The sequence below is a fragment of the Drosophila novamexicana genome, unplaced genomic scaffold, assembly GCF_003285875.2.
Source record: "Drosophila novamexicana strain 15010-1031.04,08,12 unplaced genomic scaffold, DnovRS2.1 tig00004554-arrow-pilon, whole genome shotgun sequence".
NCBI classification, from domain to species: domain Eukaryota; kingdom Metazoa; phylum Arthropoda; class Insecta; order Diptera; family Drosophilidae; genus Drosophila; species Drosophila novamexicana.
The window spans coordinates 4237918-4252738 of record NW_020825051.1 but is presented as its reverse complement, the minus strand read 5'-3'; the positions used below and the strand labels follow the sequence as shown (position 1 = coordinate 4252738).

The following is a 14821-nucleotide window of genomic DNA, read 5'->3' as shown; positions in this document are numbered from 1 at the left end:
ACTTGTATTAAAAGCAGTGCGACCGAATGCTTTTTGTAGTTGGTATTTTGGTATTAGTTTTGGTCTATCTAACACGTCAACAAAGCTTAACACTTTTAATTATTATATATATTGATATTATAAGCAATATACATTTTATTATTTCAGCTAAATTGTAGTCAGTTTTAAATTGGTCCACCCGTTGCTGGTATTAAAAAAAACCGAAATTGGTTCATTTCGGCGAAACCATTGCATTTCTTGGCACGGTCACACTTACTACGAGCATTCCAAGTGGAACTCTGTGTTAAACAGTTTTTTTTTTTTGGCAATTAACTTTTATGACTGCAGTTAAGGTTGAGGAAACAAATGCACAAATTCATTAAATGTGTTAATTTAAGTGCAACAAATCAGCATTAGCCCCCGTAGTTTCAATTTACATGAATGTCGCATTTTCATAATTCAACGATTGCAACCAACGCCAACGTCAGCAAAAAGTTTGATATCAACTGTGAAGGCAGCGCAGTGTGAAAATCAGTTTAAAGACGGTTGTTAATTGTCACCATGGCTAGCCCCAGAACACGTCGAGTGCTGCAAGAGCTGAAACCTCAGGACGAGAATTCGGTAAGGTTAAGGCACACACACATGTGTGTAAAAAAACACGCAAGTCGCATAGAGAAGACATTGAAAAAACTTGGGCAAATACGTGTCCTAACTGTTTGATAATTGATTCATAGAAATGTTTCGAGTGTGGCACCCACAATCCTCAGTGGGTGTCCGTTACCTACGGCATTTGGATATGTCTGGAGTGTTCTGGCAAGCACCGCAGCCTGGGCGTTCACCTGTCGTTCGTTCGCTCCGTAACAATGGATAAATGGAAGGACATTGAGCTGGAGAAGATGAAAGTCGGCGGTAATCGCAATGCTCGTGAATTTCTAGAAGATCAGGAGGATTGGAACGAGCGTGCGCCCATAACGCAGAGATACAATTCCAAAGCAGCAGCTTTGTATCGCGACAAGATATCAACGCTGGCCCAGGGCAAAAGCTGGAATCAAAAGGACGCCGAAGCGCGCTTGAATAGCAACAGTTCGTATAGCTCCAGCAGCTATACTTCCAGCTCCAGTAGCACTACGCAGACCCGCGCTAACGCAACAGGTTATGGTGGCAGCGGCACCGTTGGAGGCTATCAAAATGGAGGTGGCGCCTATAACGAGACTGGCGGCTACCAGCAGTTCCAGACACAGGAGTTCAAAGATCAGAAGGAAGAGTTCTTTAGCCGTCGCCAAATGGAGAACGCTTCGCGTCCAGAGTATATTATTTGTGCACTTTTTATATGACTGATGCGTTGTAAACTTGGCCAAATATTCACAGAAACTTGCCACCAAATCAGGGCGGCAAATATGCCGGATTTGGGTTTACACGGGAACCACCACCGAAAACACAATCTCAGGAGCTGATAGACTCCACGCTGACCACATTGGCATCGGGCTGGAGCCTGTTCTCTTCAAATGCTTCCAAGTTGGCAAGCACTGCCAAGGAAAAAGCCGTAACTACAGTCAATTTGGCTTCGACCAAGGTGTGTTGATAAGAAAAATCAGCTGGGCTTTCTTTGTTCCATTGCTATTCTTATTTTGTTGTATAATTTTGTTTGAGTTTTCGTTTGCTTTTCGTTTTGGTTGTAGATTAAAGAAGGCACCTTGCTAGAAACCGTTCAGAGTGGGGTTACAGATGTGGCCTATAAGGTCGGTAATCACATGCAAACGCTTATTTTCGGAAAGTTAGAAAAAATTGTTGCTGAAATCTGTTCTGTGTCTATTTAAAACCCAAGGTGACGGATATTGGCAAGCGTGGCTGGAGTAATTTGGCAGGTGGCACCAACACATCGTCTCAGAGCGGCTACAACGATCCCAGTCTCGAGGACAACGGCTATCAACGCTCCCAATCGGTTGGTGGGAACCTGGCCGGCGGCTTGGGCCAGCAGAGCGGCGTTAGTGACAGTGACTGGGGTGGCTGGCAGGAGAATGCTAACAACAAAACGCATCTGACCAGCTCCAGCTCATATCAAAATCAGCTTAACAGCAATGCCATCGGCAAAACCAGTGCCGGGCTTACCCAAGACGACGATTGGGCTGGATTCAATACAACAAGTTATCAGAATGCGGAGACATCGTATCAAAATACACCGTCTGGTGGTCAAAGCGTTCGCCGCAGCATGAAGATGCAGGAGACTTCACAGAAGTTGAGCGAAGGTTTCGACAATCTGGATGTGAAAAATGTGAAACCCAAACCCGCTGCTTCGTTGACTGGCAAAACAAGCGCCGAGGATGATGCATGGGATTTGTTAATGAATTAACAACGGAAGTGAAACATTAGTGAAGTGTATTTGTCAGATATTTTGATTTGTTTTGTATTATTTTTGATTGTTGTCATTTTGTTAAAGAAACTTCGATTTATTCGTACGCGCATTTAATGTAATTAACGAATATTATGATCAAACTTATATTCAACGATTTTCAACAAAGAACGGTTATAATTTCCATTATTATTTTTACAGGTTAGACCAATTTTAAATAGAAATAATACAAAGCGAATTAATATGCAAAATATATATATGAATTCAAACCTAAGCACCTTTCCCAGCTAATTATCTAACAAGTTAACAAGTGTGTCTCAATAATTTGAAAAATCACGTATTTTATTTAATGCGAACTAGTTCAATTTATCCGTTCATTAACTGTGAATGGTTGGCAGCGCGGCCAACAATTCACTTTCAAACTCTGGCAACCCTAATGTGGTGCAAGGTGCGTGTTTGTGTAATTATTAGAAAATATAAATTAAAAACCACTTCACAGATGTCATTTGCAAGTAAATTACTGCAGTGCAGCGCGCGGCTTTGGAATGGCGTCACCCCCGCACGAGGCTTTCATATGCTAATGCGTTCCACGGCCATAGCCACAAGCACACCGGCTCACAGCACAATTGTTCAACAATTGGTGCCCACAACAAATACAACATCCTTTCTGGTGCCGTTCAATTCACTCGTACAACAAGTGGCCGGATTCAAGGTGAAGGGACGTCTTAAGCGCCGCTGTAAGGATTGCTACATTGTGGTGCGTCAGGAGCGCAGTTATGTCATCTGTCCAACGCACCCGCGCCACAAGCAAATGGCAATGAAGAAACGTGACTACAAATCCTGGATCTTGACCCATGCCACACAATCCAAGGAAAGGGGCTTTTAATGAGCATTTGTTCTCCATAAAGAACTGTTACCTATGTAATTAGTCAATTTATTTCTGCTGGCTTGAATTAAAAAAACTGTTCAATTGACGCAGTACGAAATCAATACTTTACATAATACACAAAACTTGCAAGCTTTACTTATATTTGAAAAAACAGTCGGCTAGAGAATACCTGATAAAGTTTTAAATACAGTTTAAGGATTTACAGTTGTTTTACTACTGGCTGCTTGTGCACTTTCCAACACTGTCGAACAGCTGACGCTTTGTTTATCTATAAATTTTGTCGCCGCAATTGCTTCGCAGCTCAATTAACAAGGGTTCGTGTCGAATTACCCATTAAAAACACACCTGACGTCAGTTAAGGTTCGTGGCCGTGTCCGGTGCATTACTGATAACGCGAAACAAATCGCCAGTTTTTGGCCATGACGAGCCATTTTATGAGCGTGCTGCGCCAGGCATTCAAGACATTCGATCGAGCCAATCTTGCCAGCTTCAATGCCAATCTTCAGCACCTCAAGCAGCTAACTGATGAGCTAACCTATCGGGATCTGCACATTAAGGAGGAGCTGTTTCGCGACGATGTCACCAATGCCGCCCGTGCACCCTGCAGCTACATGCACATCTTCGAGGACGAACGCTTCTCCATGAGCTTGTTCATAGTGCGCGGCAACAATTCGATTCCGTTGCACGATCATCCCATGATGTATGGCCTGCTGCGCTGTATCTGGGGCAAATTGCACGTACAGAGCTACTCACAGCAGCTGGCCCCAGATGAGCCGCTATTGTATGATATGAATCCCACGCTGGTCAAGGTTACCGCCGAGGAGCCCAGCCTGGTGACAGCCGAGACATCGAGCGCATTGCTCACGCCACGCAAACGTAACTATCATCAGATAACGCATGCCGGAAGCGGCATAGCTGCTTTTTTCGATATACTAAGTCCACCATACGATGCCAATATGCCGATATATGGTCCTCGCCGTTGCCGCTTCTATCGCCCCAAGTCGGATGGTGACCAGCTGCAGCTGCAGTGCATTCCTTCGCCAGCTAGCTATTACTGTGATTGGACACAAACGCCCGATTCTGTGCTGCAGTGCGTCTTTATGTGCGCCACCGAATCTTACGGCGCCAATGTCACCGATGTACAGTGAAGTATCTATAAAATTTATATGTAACCTTAATTTATTTCCACTCAACATCACATACAGCATGCCAGGAGCGGCAGCTTCAAACATTTTCTGTGTTATTTAAATAAAATTGCCTCTTTTTTTAATGTAAACATCCAGTGGAGTACTCACTGGACCAAGATTAACTTAGCTACAAAGTACATCGAGAGAGAAAGCCAAAACTTATTTTAAACAGGTCGATAAAGCTTTATTTCAATCGTCATCTTCAGCTTGGTAGATGCTTTGATTTCGTCTCTTGAGCTTCTTGAGATTGGGACTACCACAAATGGAAATATTTTCAGTGCTGTCTTCAATTTTTGAATCGTCCGTATCATTGATAGAAGGCTCCGGCTCTTCGTCCACTTCATCTGGCAGGTCAATGACATTCCTGTCAGGCTCTGCTGCTGCAGTCGGCGCTGGCAGCGACAGATTAAGTTTACGTTTGGGCGGCGTTGCCGAAGGCTCTGGAAACGTGCAGCTCTCGTCCACAGACACTTCCTTTGGGCTATGCTTCAGATTGAGTTCAGCAGAGCTGTCCAGTATGCTGCCAGTTGGTGGAAGATCCTTGCCATTGGCCAGCATGGCCAAGCAAAGCGGATCGTCTATGCCCAGGATGGCACAGAACTCAACGCACTGTGGATTCAGCTGTGCATTTGCCTGCTCAATGTGCATTTGCTTGTAGTTGTGATCCTCGTCGGGATCGAACGCCGGCACAGTGCGACAAAAGTTTTGGGGCACTTCGAGGCTTTCGAATTTGCTGCGTATATGTGATAGCTCCTCGGCGGTGGGCGTAAAATTACAGCGCTCCTCAATGCTGCCAGCCTTCTTGCCGGGCAAATAGTAATTGGTATCCTTCACCGAGATTAGATGATTCGTCGTGCGCAATATCGAGAGCCATTCGGCGTCGTATTCCAGCGTTAATTTGCCATCATTGCTCTCACTGGTGGGTATGTCCAACACCTGTAGGAAGCGTCGCTTGGGCAGGCATTTGTCTAGTGCCAGGAACTTGGTGACAGGCACTGCTACAGGCTCTTGCTGTAGGCTGCTCCCATCCTTGTCCTCATTTTCACCCTCGCTATCGCTGCTGCTGCTGCTAGAATCATCCGCATCCAGGGGCTTGTTAGAGTTTCGATTGTGCGGCACAAGCGCAGCAAATTTGCAATGCAAATGCGCAGCAAACCAATATGTCGGCTGCACAGCTTTCAACAGTTCCTCGAGCGGACGACTGCCCAGCTGCCCACTTTCTATGTCTTCTGTAAAATGTGGCTTAAACCGCAGCAGTTGTGCCTTGTTGCCATATTCTTGTATGCCCCTGGGCCAGTCGTGCGACATGAATATGTCCACTTTGCCGGAAAGTTGCTTCAGGCGAAACACCTCTAACTGGCGGACATGGTAGACGCTGCGACATGTTTTCTCCGTATACGGCGGGAATTCGTGGTGGCCGCGCAAAAAGTCGTGGCCTTTGTAGATGCCGCTAATGCCCGCAATGCGGATGCCATTTACAGTGACCACGCCCGCGTAGCCAAGGTAGTAAATATTTGGTGCTACCCAACCACCGTAGGGCAGCTCTTGTAAATAGTTGGAGGCTTCGTGATTGCCGCCAATAAATATCGTCAGAATGGGCGCTACGAGCTCACCGCTGTAATATCTGTAATGGGTTTGACTTAATTAAGTATTCAACACGTCATAGTTTCAGCCACCCACTTGTAGAATGTGCACATGTCCAGGTACTTCCTTGGCACAGCCATTGTTTGCAAATCCGTAACATTTCGCGTCGATTGAAAGTCACCGCAGCAGAGAAGCAGATCGACTTTAATGTTGCGTTCCTTTTCGATGCCTTGTATGGTTTCGTATATACGCTCCAGTTCGCCGTGGGCACAGCCTTCGATGGCGATTTTCATATTCGCGCCTTTTTTGGTTTAGTTTCCTAAAATATAAACAAATGCAGCATAAACACAACACAATCCGTGAATGGCAAAAAACGGTATATGTTATCGGTGCACCGCCACAATCTTGTGTATATGTAAAATCAACATGTGCCTTGCCATGTGTCGTTGCACAACACTGGAACAGAGGGCCAACTTTAAAAGGTTTACCAATTGACATCGCCAAAATTCCGTCAAATAAAATCATTGGTCAACAGTTTAATTCAAACGTTAAAAATGTTTTTATTTTTCAAAAATATCGCTTCGTCTATTACGTTATATACGAGTGTGTGTGTGTGTGTGTGTAGACAATGTAAGTGAAATGCTCTACATTGAATTCTCATTCTGACCATTTTACGCTGGAGTGTGTATGATCCATGCTTATTTGGGCTCGATCTCATTTCATGAGACGACTTCTAAATAGTTTTTCGTTTATAGTTACATACAATGATATACAATAGACTTTCAACTTAAGTTATTATAATTTAGTTGGCATGGAATTGCCAAGATAGAATTTTAAAATATAAATCTACAATAAATATAAAGCGATCACCCCACCCATCGCTGAATCGATGCATGCAACACGTGTATGTGTAAATGTGTACATAAAAGATGTACGAGAATCTAAAGATTGCCTCAATAGCCATCATATCAAGTTCCAGCCACTAGGTATTTTCGTTTTTGTTTTCGTAATGGAAAGAATATGAGAAACAATGAAGTCAGAAGAAAAGCGTACTAAGTTGGTGTCCCATCATTAATTAAGAGCCAAACTTAAACGAGGTGGGCACGGTGGTCTGGGGGAAGGCAAATCCGCCCTGCTTCTCAATCAATTTCGATTCTTTGGCCGCCTTGCGCTGATCAGCGGTCACGACCACTTCCTGCAGCGCTTTGGCCTGTTCGGGCGTTAGGTTCGAGGTTAGCAGCGAGTACCAGGCCTGATCTTGGGCGGAAAGTGCTAAAATAAATAACAGAAATTAGTAACAACATAAGTTTAGAGATCTCAGATTATTTTACCAGTAATAACTTCCTTAAACGTCCAGTATTCGTCGATGGCGCTCTCGTTCTCCTCCTCGTCTATAGGCGTGGTGAAAGTTTCAAGGCCAGTTTCATTTAAATCGCCGACTGATTCCTCTGCTTCATCGTCCGAATCTTCCTCGTCATCCTTGAGTTCAGCTTTCACCTCAAAGCCGGCAGCAGGGCCTTTCGTTTTGGTGTAGTCTGCTAGTTTGTCCAAATAGTTTGGCGCCATCTCATCCATTTCGTCTTCATCGCTCGACAGAGCCTCTGTGGGGCAGCAATAGATGCGTTAGTACCACTTCACTTTACTTCAGTTATTTCAATTTTTTCTTACCCTCGCAATCATCGCCATCCTCCTCTTCTTCTTCCTCTTCCTCCTCCTGTGCACGCGATTCATAGGCTCGCTTGAGGCCGTCGAACAACAATATCAGCGATGGCACAATCTTGCCCGCCACCTCGCTAAGCACCTGAGGCTTGGCATCGCCCAGCGAGATTAGAGTACATAGACCCAAGACGCACAGCTTGCGATCATGAATGCTAAATAAATATATTAATTAGTTTGCAGTTAAAGGTAGTTAGAAGTTTAACGTACCCAAGGAAACAGTCCGTATCATGCAGCCATTGTTTGATGAAGTGCGAGCTGATTGGTTCGTTGTTTGGCTGCGACATCTTGTCCAGAATGGACAGTAGCAGTTGCGGGTTGTAATACAGGGCCGCAATAACCACCTGTAGGCACATAGTGCGCAGCTCGGATGACTGCACCTCGCGTGTCAAACGCGACAGGGCCAGCTCCACAAACATGTGTATCACCGAATCAATTTGTCCCTTGCATTGCAGTATAATAACCTCCATCAATTTGGCAGCATGACATTCGGGATCCTCACCAGGATTGCTAGTCAGCATCTACACATAAAAAAAAAAGAAGCAAACAAATAAAATAAGACCGAACACGGCAAGGACCTCTTTAGTCCAGCTTACAGTTTTGCACATGTCCAGGATGGCCAGGAGACGGTTTGGATTGGAAAGGAAGGCCGGCGTATCGACGGTTACATAGTTATGCAGCGCCGGCATAATGTCAATGAAATAGTCGACACCATCCTTTTTGAAAACCTGATAAATGAGCTCAAGCATTTGCCACATTTCGGCTGAAATTGACTTGGACGTTAAATCGTAGACAAGCGAGAAGGTTTCCTCATAGAAATCTACGAAAAAAACGCAAAATAAATTTCCACAATCCCACATATTTGTATAGTTCCTAACTTACCGGTAATGTTGTGCTGGAATATGTGACCCACTACGTTAATCACAATTGGATGCAAGTTAAGCAGCACGTCCGGATGTTCCTCCATAACGCTGAGCAGTGTTTCTATCGTATTTAGCAGACCCATGGCCGTAATGGCTTTCTCGTCAGATCCCTCCTCCGATTCCAGCACTTGACTGAATGTTGTTGCCAAATGCTGACAAATTTCCGTTGCAACCGGCAACAGTTGCTCCGTAAATGTGCACACAATCTTCTGCATGACATTTGTCAAGTCTTCGTTTTCAGTTTCGCGTATTATGGTCAACAGCTCCTTGGTAATCTCTTTGATTTGAGACTCCACATATTGCGGTGCTTCGTCCTGAGATGATAGGAACATTTGAAGGCCAATAGCGGCCTCCACCTTAACGGGCAGCTCTTTATCGGTCAGCAAGGCGTTGGTTGTCAGGCGCATTGTTTCGGCCAGCACCTGAGGGTTCTTGATTTGGACATCGCAAAAATAGTGCAAAACCCAACAGGCACGTGCACGCATATGACCGGCCGGATTCTGGAATTCCGGAAACACATAGGTAGTCAGCATGGACTCAACCTGATCGCGATATAACGTCTTCTTCAGCAAGACATCGGCAAGTGTGCCAATCATGTGAAGTGCACCATCTTTTTGCTTGTTATCCGCATTGGGCGAGGTAATTATTTGCATAATGGTAGCCATCGCCTTAGGCAGAATGCCCTTACGTTTCTTACAGACGGAATGCAGTAGCGACTGAGCAGCTGGCACGGGCGTGGCATAATCCTCAAAGATATCTATTGAATGGAGCATTTAGAGGATGATTTAAAAAAACGCATACAGAATGGAATGTCGTTAAGGGCATACCAAATTTGAGACGAATGTATTCATAGGGATCGCTCTCCCATAGTTCCTGATCCGAGTCGGTAAATGACATGATGGGGAATATGACATCCTGAATAACAGCCACCATGTGCGGTTTGATCAGCTTCCAGGTGTAGGCGTGGCTCACACTTAAAGGGAAAATGAAATTTAAAACATTTGTGGCATGCTTTCACTAACATTAGCTTATTATGCAATGTGTTAGATAGAGTAAACTTACGCAATCTTCAGATAGTTCAGCACATCAGTAAGAACACGCGGCGATACATAGACACGATTGCGATATTGGTCCAGGATTTTAAGCAGCACCTCCAAGACGCCAGAACTGAAGGTAGGTAGATACCATTCGGCGAATTTTTGATACTTTTCACTAACAACACTGCTGGGACTGCCATAGCTGCAAATAAATTGATGGATATTAAACAAATATGTCGAAGACTTACATAAAATAAAACTCTGTGGACTTACCGCTCAAACATGCGCACCATAATGTGCAGTGCCCATTTCTTGGTTTTCCAATAGGGGAATTCGGTGCGCTCATCGTCATCTAGATGTGAACAATCGGGCACAGCGCGATCAGCTATCTGACGACAAATTTCCATCCACTGCGAGAAAATCTCCTTAGTGATGAGATCAAGCGGCAGACTGTACTGCGTTAGTGCATAATAAATCTTGAGTATTTGTTTTTGCAATAGCACCGATTGCTCTGACTGATCGTTGAGCAACGTCATCATGAGCTGATAAATCATTGGCAACAGCAAATTCATTGCTTCATTGAGCGGCGTGCGTTCTTCGAAGCGCTTGTATTCGTAGGTCTTGACCAGCTGATACATGGTGACCAGGGCGCCGTTCCAGCCATTTACATCCGGATTTTGCAAGTAGATGCTGATGTTGTCAACCACCTGGGGCCAACGGCCGGGAAAATCGCTCTTTATGATATGATTAACACAGACAGAGAGCTGAACTCTGTAGAGGGCATCACAATCATGATTAGATTTTATTGAACTGAATACCGAAAATGCGATCGCAGCTTACCTGATCAGCTCTGGAGCATGAACAATGGCATCCACAATGGCGCTGCGTATCATGGCGCGATCTTGCTCGTGGATGGAAAACGGTATGGGCTCACCGGGCTTAGTCTCATGATCCGACCAGCTGCTATTGATCAGATTCTTTAGATAGACAGCGCCCGCCTGTCTAACCGGCTGCTCCAGCGTAGTTTGCATTACGATTTGCAGAATAGTGGGCACAAAACCAATGATTTTGTGTATCTGAGGCAGAGAACGTGAGAGAACATGTGTAAATAGGTTTTCCGTCTGTTGATTTGTTTACACAGCTGCCGCATAACATGGCGTATGAGTAATACGATTCAGTGGCATACACAAGGGATAACATTTCGCATGCCAATCCAAAGATTGGAAAATTATATTGATAAAACAATAGCAATTTATGTAGCACCAGCCACGAAGCTCCTCCCAAATCGTAACACTTAAAATTCTAAGCACAATTCCCATATATACATGCTATATATTTAAATGGCATGCGTTTGCCCATTAAAGAAGCTCTGTACAGTGTGCCGTGGCCGTGGCAGTAATTTGCAATATATGCTGATAAAGTTAATTAACCGATTGAATAAGGAGGGGCATGGAAATTGTTAGAAGCTGACTCAGCCACAAAACAAGAGGCTCTTGGACAGTGGTGCAAGCTGAGTGGCTAATTGAAGAAAATGTAATGCTGTGTCTCGTAAAGGGAACTTAATTGCCTTCAATTAATTAGATACAAAGCTAGTGTAAAAATAATTTAGCATAGGCATATTTTTAATTAATTGGTTTAGAATTGTTGCCATTTTAATGAGAGCAAAGAGGTATCTATTTAAATTTACCAAATAATTTGTACTGTATGCGGAAGAAAACGGATTTCAATTATTTCAAATGAATTCCAAGACACGGTGCAGCACACACACACACACACACGCATAGACACTTTGCACATGTGTATGTTGATTCGTTCAGTGCATTTGTAAGCGCAACACCCGCGCGTCCCCCATCGACAGTACTTGTTGCCGCACGGCCGATGGGCCAACGGGCCAAATTGTGTGGCACAGCTTGCTAAATGTATTGCAAACAAGAAATAGTGGCTGACTTCTGCTGTTTTTGGCCAATATCAATTTACTATTGACACTAGCACGCCCGCACAGCAGCACACGGACACATATACACGCACACACGCATACAGAGCAGATAGACAGGGAGGGAGGTTAAAAGCGAACAATTAAAAAAGCACATGGTTTTCTTCATGCTTTGGCGAAGGCGCCACTGGGGCAGAGGAAAGAAGGTCGCGTCATGGCACTTTGCTGGTTAGTAGCTGGTCACTTACTTGTGCTAATTGATCCTCGGCCGCTTTCCTTTGCTCCGGATTTGGATCAATGGTTGCGCGCAACAGTTCCGTCAATTTTTGTGCCTCCATTTTCGTATATGTGGATTGTCCTATTCGCCGGTTTTGCTGTGATTGCTGCACAAACAAAGAAGCGCCCACTAAGCACCCGCAATTCGCTAACGTTTAGCTTAATTATCGATATAAATGGTGCACTGGCAAGGCCAATTGCAAAATTATACGTTAATAGGAAAAACGTGGAAAAAGGCTGTCACAGCCACACACACAGCGCCGAAATTTGCGAGTCCGCACGAAGCGTGTGATGATATATTATCGTTGTTGACACTAATAGTTTCGATTGTTTTCAACAGTGTTGTAAAACGCATTCTGTCAATGCAACTCTGTTCATATAGATGTTGTGAATGTGTGTGTGAGTGACAAAGAGCGAAGTTTTTCTAAATGACACATCGTCGCTGGAGGAGGTGTGGTTGAAAATTTATAAAGTTTGGTGTTTATCAGCAAGACAATCCAGTTGAAAGTGGTGTGAAATTCAAGCTTAAAGTGTAATTTAGCCCGTTAAATAGCAATATTAATCAAATCCTCAGTCAACATGGCAGGCAGGCTACCGGCATGCGTAATCGATGTGGGCACCGGGTAAGTTTCGTGTGTGGTAGTTGTAGCTGCTGTCGTCTGTGGAGTGGAGTGAGGTGCATTGGCTATATTGAAGCCTCATGATCCAATGTTTATCTTTGTAGCTACACTAAACTGGGTTATGCTGGCAACAAGGAGCCACAATTTATAATACCCTCGGCAATTGCCATCAAGGAGTCAGCAGGTGTGGGCGACACCAATAAGCGACGCGTCACAAAAGGCATTGAGGATCTGGACTTCTTTATTGGCGACGAGGCGTTCGATGCTACGGGCTACTCCATTAAAGTGAGTAAGCAATATTATCTTTACCATTCCTACCGTATCGGAATTCGTAAAATCGTCGCGATATAAAAACAGCTGATATGAAGTGATATGTGGGGCAGAAGTGTTTAAGCATAAAGATTCAAAAGTTATTGTTTGCTTATTTACTTAAGTATTGAACCTTTGTGTTTATAGTATCCTGTGCGCCATGGCCTGGTCGAAGACTGGGATCTGATGGAGCGTTTCTTGGAGCAATGCGTGTTCAAGTATTTGCGCGCCGAGCCAGAAGATCATCATTTTCTGCTGACCGAGCCACCGCTAAATACGCCAGAGAATCGAGAATATACCGCTGAAATCATGTTTGAAACGTTTAATGTTCCTGGTCTTTATATTGCGGTTCAGGCCGTCCTGGCCTTGGCTGCCAGTTGGGCATCTAGATCCGTGGAAGAGCGCACGCTAACCGGCATTGTAGTAGACAGCGGTGATGGTGTGACGCATGTTATTCCCGTGGTAAGTATGTAACATTATTTGACTGGCCTGCATATCTTATCTCAGTTCTTTACTCCCCCTTACTTTTCAACAGGCGGAAGGTTACGTGATTGGCTCATGCATCAAGCATATACCGATTGCCGGTCGCAACATTACGTCGTTCATTCAAAGTTTATTGCGAGAACGGGAGGTGGGCATACCGCCAGAACAGAGCCTCGAGACTGCCAAAGCGATTAAAGAGAAACACAGCTACATATGCCCAGACATTGCCAAAGAGTTTGCCAAGTACGATGCGGAGCCCAGTAAATGGATACGCAACTTTACGGGCCTCAACACGGTGACGAAACAGCCGTTCAGCGTCGATGTGGGCTATGAACGTTTTCTCGGACCGGAAATCTTCTTTCATCCTGAGTTCTCAAATCCAGATTTTACCATACCGCTATCAGAAATTGTTGACAATGTCATACAGAACTGCCCAATCGACGTACGACGACCTCTCTATAACAATATTGTACTGAGCGGCGGCTCGACCATGTTCAAGGATTTTGGCAGACGCTTGCAACGCGACATTAAACGATCGGTGGACACTCGTTTGCGCATTAGCGAGAACCTGTCTGAGGGACGCATTAAGGTAGATATGCTGACGACATAAATCAATGAGTCATAATCTTAAACATGTATCGGTTTCAGCCAAAACCTATTGACGTGCAGGTGATTACGCATCATATGCAGCGTTATGCCGTCTGGTTTGGAGGCAGCATGCTGGCTTCAACAGTAAGTATTGCATACTATTGAATAGCACATATCGGAATTAACATAATTTGCTTCTTTGCAGCCCGAGTTCTATCAGGTATGTCACACAAAGGCTGCCTATGAGGAGTACGGACCCAGCATTTGCCGTCATAACCCCGTGTTTGGTACCATGACATAATCATAATCGTTTAAAGTGCGTGGCTGTCTGTCGAATTCCGCGTTATTATTACTCATTATTTTCGTTTTGATTTCGTTTTCTATATTCAATATGCGATCACGTATTCCACGCTATAGTATTGCTTAGCCGTTAGTAATGATTTTCTATGTGTTAAGCCGTAAAGTTGTCTAAAATGTTTCTATATATCAGCAATACGCGTAAATCATATTTGGCCAAATGTTTATTTCTTGTGTGATTCTGATTTTGAATTTAAGCTAAAAGATCTTTAAACAACAATGTCTGCCAGTTAAACTTTTTATAAGGTGCATTACTTCTACAAGATTATATAATTGTATATGTGTAACTTTTTATATCCTAAACACACATCCAACACACATACATATTTACACACATACAATTACACACACCAAACGGCTCTCCATTGAATCCCGCTCTAAACACAATTATATATGAAATTGTACTTGTCATAGTAATATTTATAAATTGCAATAACTGCAAAAGGTTTATATGTAAAAGAGAAAAAGATGAAATCTAATATTGATGAGAAATCTGTTTGTTATATTGATAAGCGTAACTGAAAAAGGCATTCATTAAATCAATAAAACATTCTTTAAGCTCAAGGTGACATGAACATCTACAATAATTG

At 43.9% G+C, this 14821-nt stretch overlaps 6 protein-coding genes across 6 annotated transcripts; 4 read left to right on the top strand and 2 right to left on the bottom strand.

Annotated features, from left to right (window-relative positions):
* Positions 1-250: 250 nt before the first annotated feature.
* LOC115769404 (ADP-ribosylation factor GTPase-activating protein 1) lies at positions 251-2346 on the top strand. Its single transcript, XM_030714207.1, has 5 exons — positions 251-600; positions 714-1285; positions 1348-1552; positions 1659-1718; positions 1805-2346. The coding sequence occupies exons 1-5, from the start codon at positions 541-543 to the stop codon at positions 2327-2329; spliced, it is 1422 nt and encodes a 473-aa protein (XP_030570067.1). The 5' UTR covers positions 251-540; the 3' UTR covers positions 2330-2346.
* Positions 2347-2662: 316 nt separating this feature from the next.
* On the top strand, positions 2663-3247 carry LOC115769407 (39S ribosomal protein L36, mitochondrial). The gene is made up of 2 exons (XM_030714209.1): positions 2663-2777; positions 2829-3247. Exons 1-2 carry the CDS (start codon positions 2679-2681, stop codon positions 3213-3215), a joined length of 486 nt encoding a protein of 161 aa, XP_030570069.1. The 5' UTR covers positions 2663-2678; the 3' UTR covers positions 3216-3247.
* Positions 3248-3614: 367 nt separating this feature from the next.
* LOC115769405 (2-aminoethanethiol dioxygenase) lies at positions 3615-4494 on the top strand. Its single transcript, XM_030714208.1, has one exon. It carries the CDS (start codon positions 3638-3640, stop codon positions 4364-4366), a length of 729 nt encoding a protein of 242 aa, XP_030570068.1. The 5' UTR covers positions 3615-3637; the 3' UTR covers positions 4367-4494.
* A 78-nt stretch (positions 4495-4572) lies between these two features.
* On the bottom strand, positions 4573-6338 carry LOC115769403 (lariat debranching enzyme). Its single transcript, XM_030714206.1, has 2 exons — positions 6086-6338; positions 4573-6029 (listed from the first exon to the last, which is right to left on the bottom strand). Exons 1-2 carry the CDS (start codon positions 6280-6282, stop codon positions 4595-4597), a joined length of 1632 nt encoding a protein of 543 aa, XP_030570066.1. The 5' UTR covers positions 6283-6338; the 3' UTR covers positions 4573-4594.
* Positions 6339-6769: 431 nt separating this feature from the next.
* LOC115769570 (importin-7) lies at positions 6770-12151 on the bottom strand. Its single transcript, XM_030714426.1, has 11 exons — positions 11847-12151; positions 10506-10741; positions 9939-10436; positions 9691-9867; positions 9456-9601; positions 8588-9385; positions 8302-8525; positions 7916-8226; positions 7658-7860; positions 7321-7590; positions 6770-7261 (listed from the first exon to the last, which is right to left on the bottom strand). Exons 1-11 carry the CDS (start codon positions 11934-11936, stop codon positions 7065-7067), a joined length of 3150 nt encoding a protein of 1049 aa, XP_030570286.1. The 5' UTR covers positions 11937-12151; the 3' UTR covers positions 6770-7064.
* A 143-nt stretch (positions 12152-12294) lies between these two features.
* On the top strand, positions 12295-14803 carry LOC115769906 (actin-related protein 3). The gene is made up of 6 exons (XM_030714928.1): positions 12295-12497; positions 12599-12779; positions 12951-13265; positions 13339-13875; positions 13935-14018; positions 14080-14803. The coding sequence occupies exons 1-6, from the start codon at positions 12454-12456 to the stop codon at positions 14173-14175; spliced, it is 1257 nt and encodes a 418-aa protein (XP_030570788.1). The 5' UTR covers positions 12295-12453; the 3' UTR covers positions 14176-14803.
* Positions 14804-14821: the final 18 nt, after the last annotated feature.

Bases quoted from the DNA above. Each gene is read 5' to 3' on its own strand.
- LOC115769404 (XM_030714207.1), top strand. From the start codon at position 541: ATGGCTAGCCCCAGAACACGTCGAGTGCTGCAAGAGCTGAAACCTCAG. The intron at 1,286-1,347 runs GTATATTATTTG...AAATATTCACAG, and splicing joins GAGAACGCTTCGCGTCCAGA to AAACTTGCCACCAAATCAGG. The intron at 1,719-1,804 runs GTCGGTAATCAC...TTAAAACCCAAG, and splicing joins TTACAGATGTGGCCTATAAG to GTGACGGATATTGGCAAGCG.
- LOC115769407 (XM_030714209.1), top strand. From the start codon at position 2,679: ATGCGAACTAGTTCAATTTATCCGTTCATTAACTGTGAATGGTTGGCA. The intron at 2,778-2,828 runs GTGCGTGTTTGT...ACCACTTCACAG, and splicing joins CAACCCTAATGTGGTGCAAG to ATGTCATTTGCAAGTAAATT.
- LOC115769405 (XM_030714208.1), top strand. From the start codon at position 3,638: ATGACGAGCCATTTTATGAGCGTGCTGCGCCAGGCATTCAAGACATTC.
- LOC115769403 (XM_030714206.1), bottom strand. From the start codon at position 6,282: ATGAAAATCGCCATCGAAGGCTGTGCCCACGGCGAACTGGAGCGTATA. The intron at 6,030-6,085 runs GTGGGTGGCTGA...AACCCATTACAG, and splicing joins GACATGTGCACATTCTACAA to ATATTACAGCGGTGAGCTCG.
- LOC115769570 (XM_030714426.1), bottom strand. From the start codon at position 11,936: ATGGAGGCACAAAAATTGACGGAACTGTTGCGCGCAACCATTGATCCA. The intron at 10,437-10,505 runs GTAAGCTGCGAT...TGCCCTCTACAG, and splicing joins CATGCTCCAGAGCTGATCAG to AGTTCAGCTCTCTGTCTGTG. The intron at 7,591-7,657 runs GTAAGAAAAAAT...GCTGCCCCACAG, and splicing joins GGATGGCGATGATTGCGAGG to AGGCTCTGTCGAGCGATGAA.
- LOC115769906 (XM_030714928.1), top strand. From the start codon at position 12,454: ATGGCAGGCAGGCTACCGGCATGCGTAATCGATGTGGGCACCGG. The intron at 13,266-13,338 runs GTAAGTATGTAA...ACTTTTCAACAG, and splicing joins TGACGCATGTTATTCCCGTG to GCGGAAGGTTACGTGATTGG. The intron at 13,876-13,934 runs GTAGATATGCTG...TATCGGTTTCAG, and splicing joins TGTCTGAGGGACGCATTAAG to CCAAAACCTATTGACGTGCA.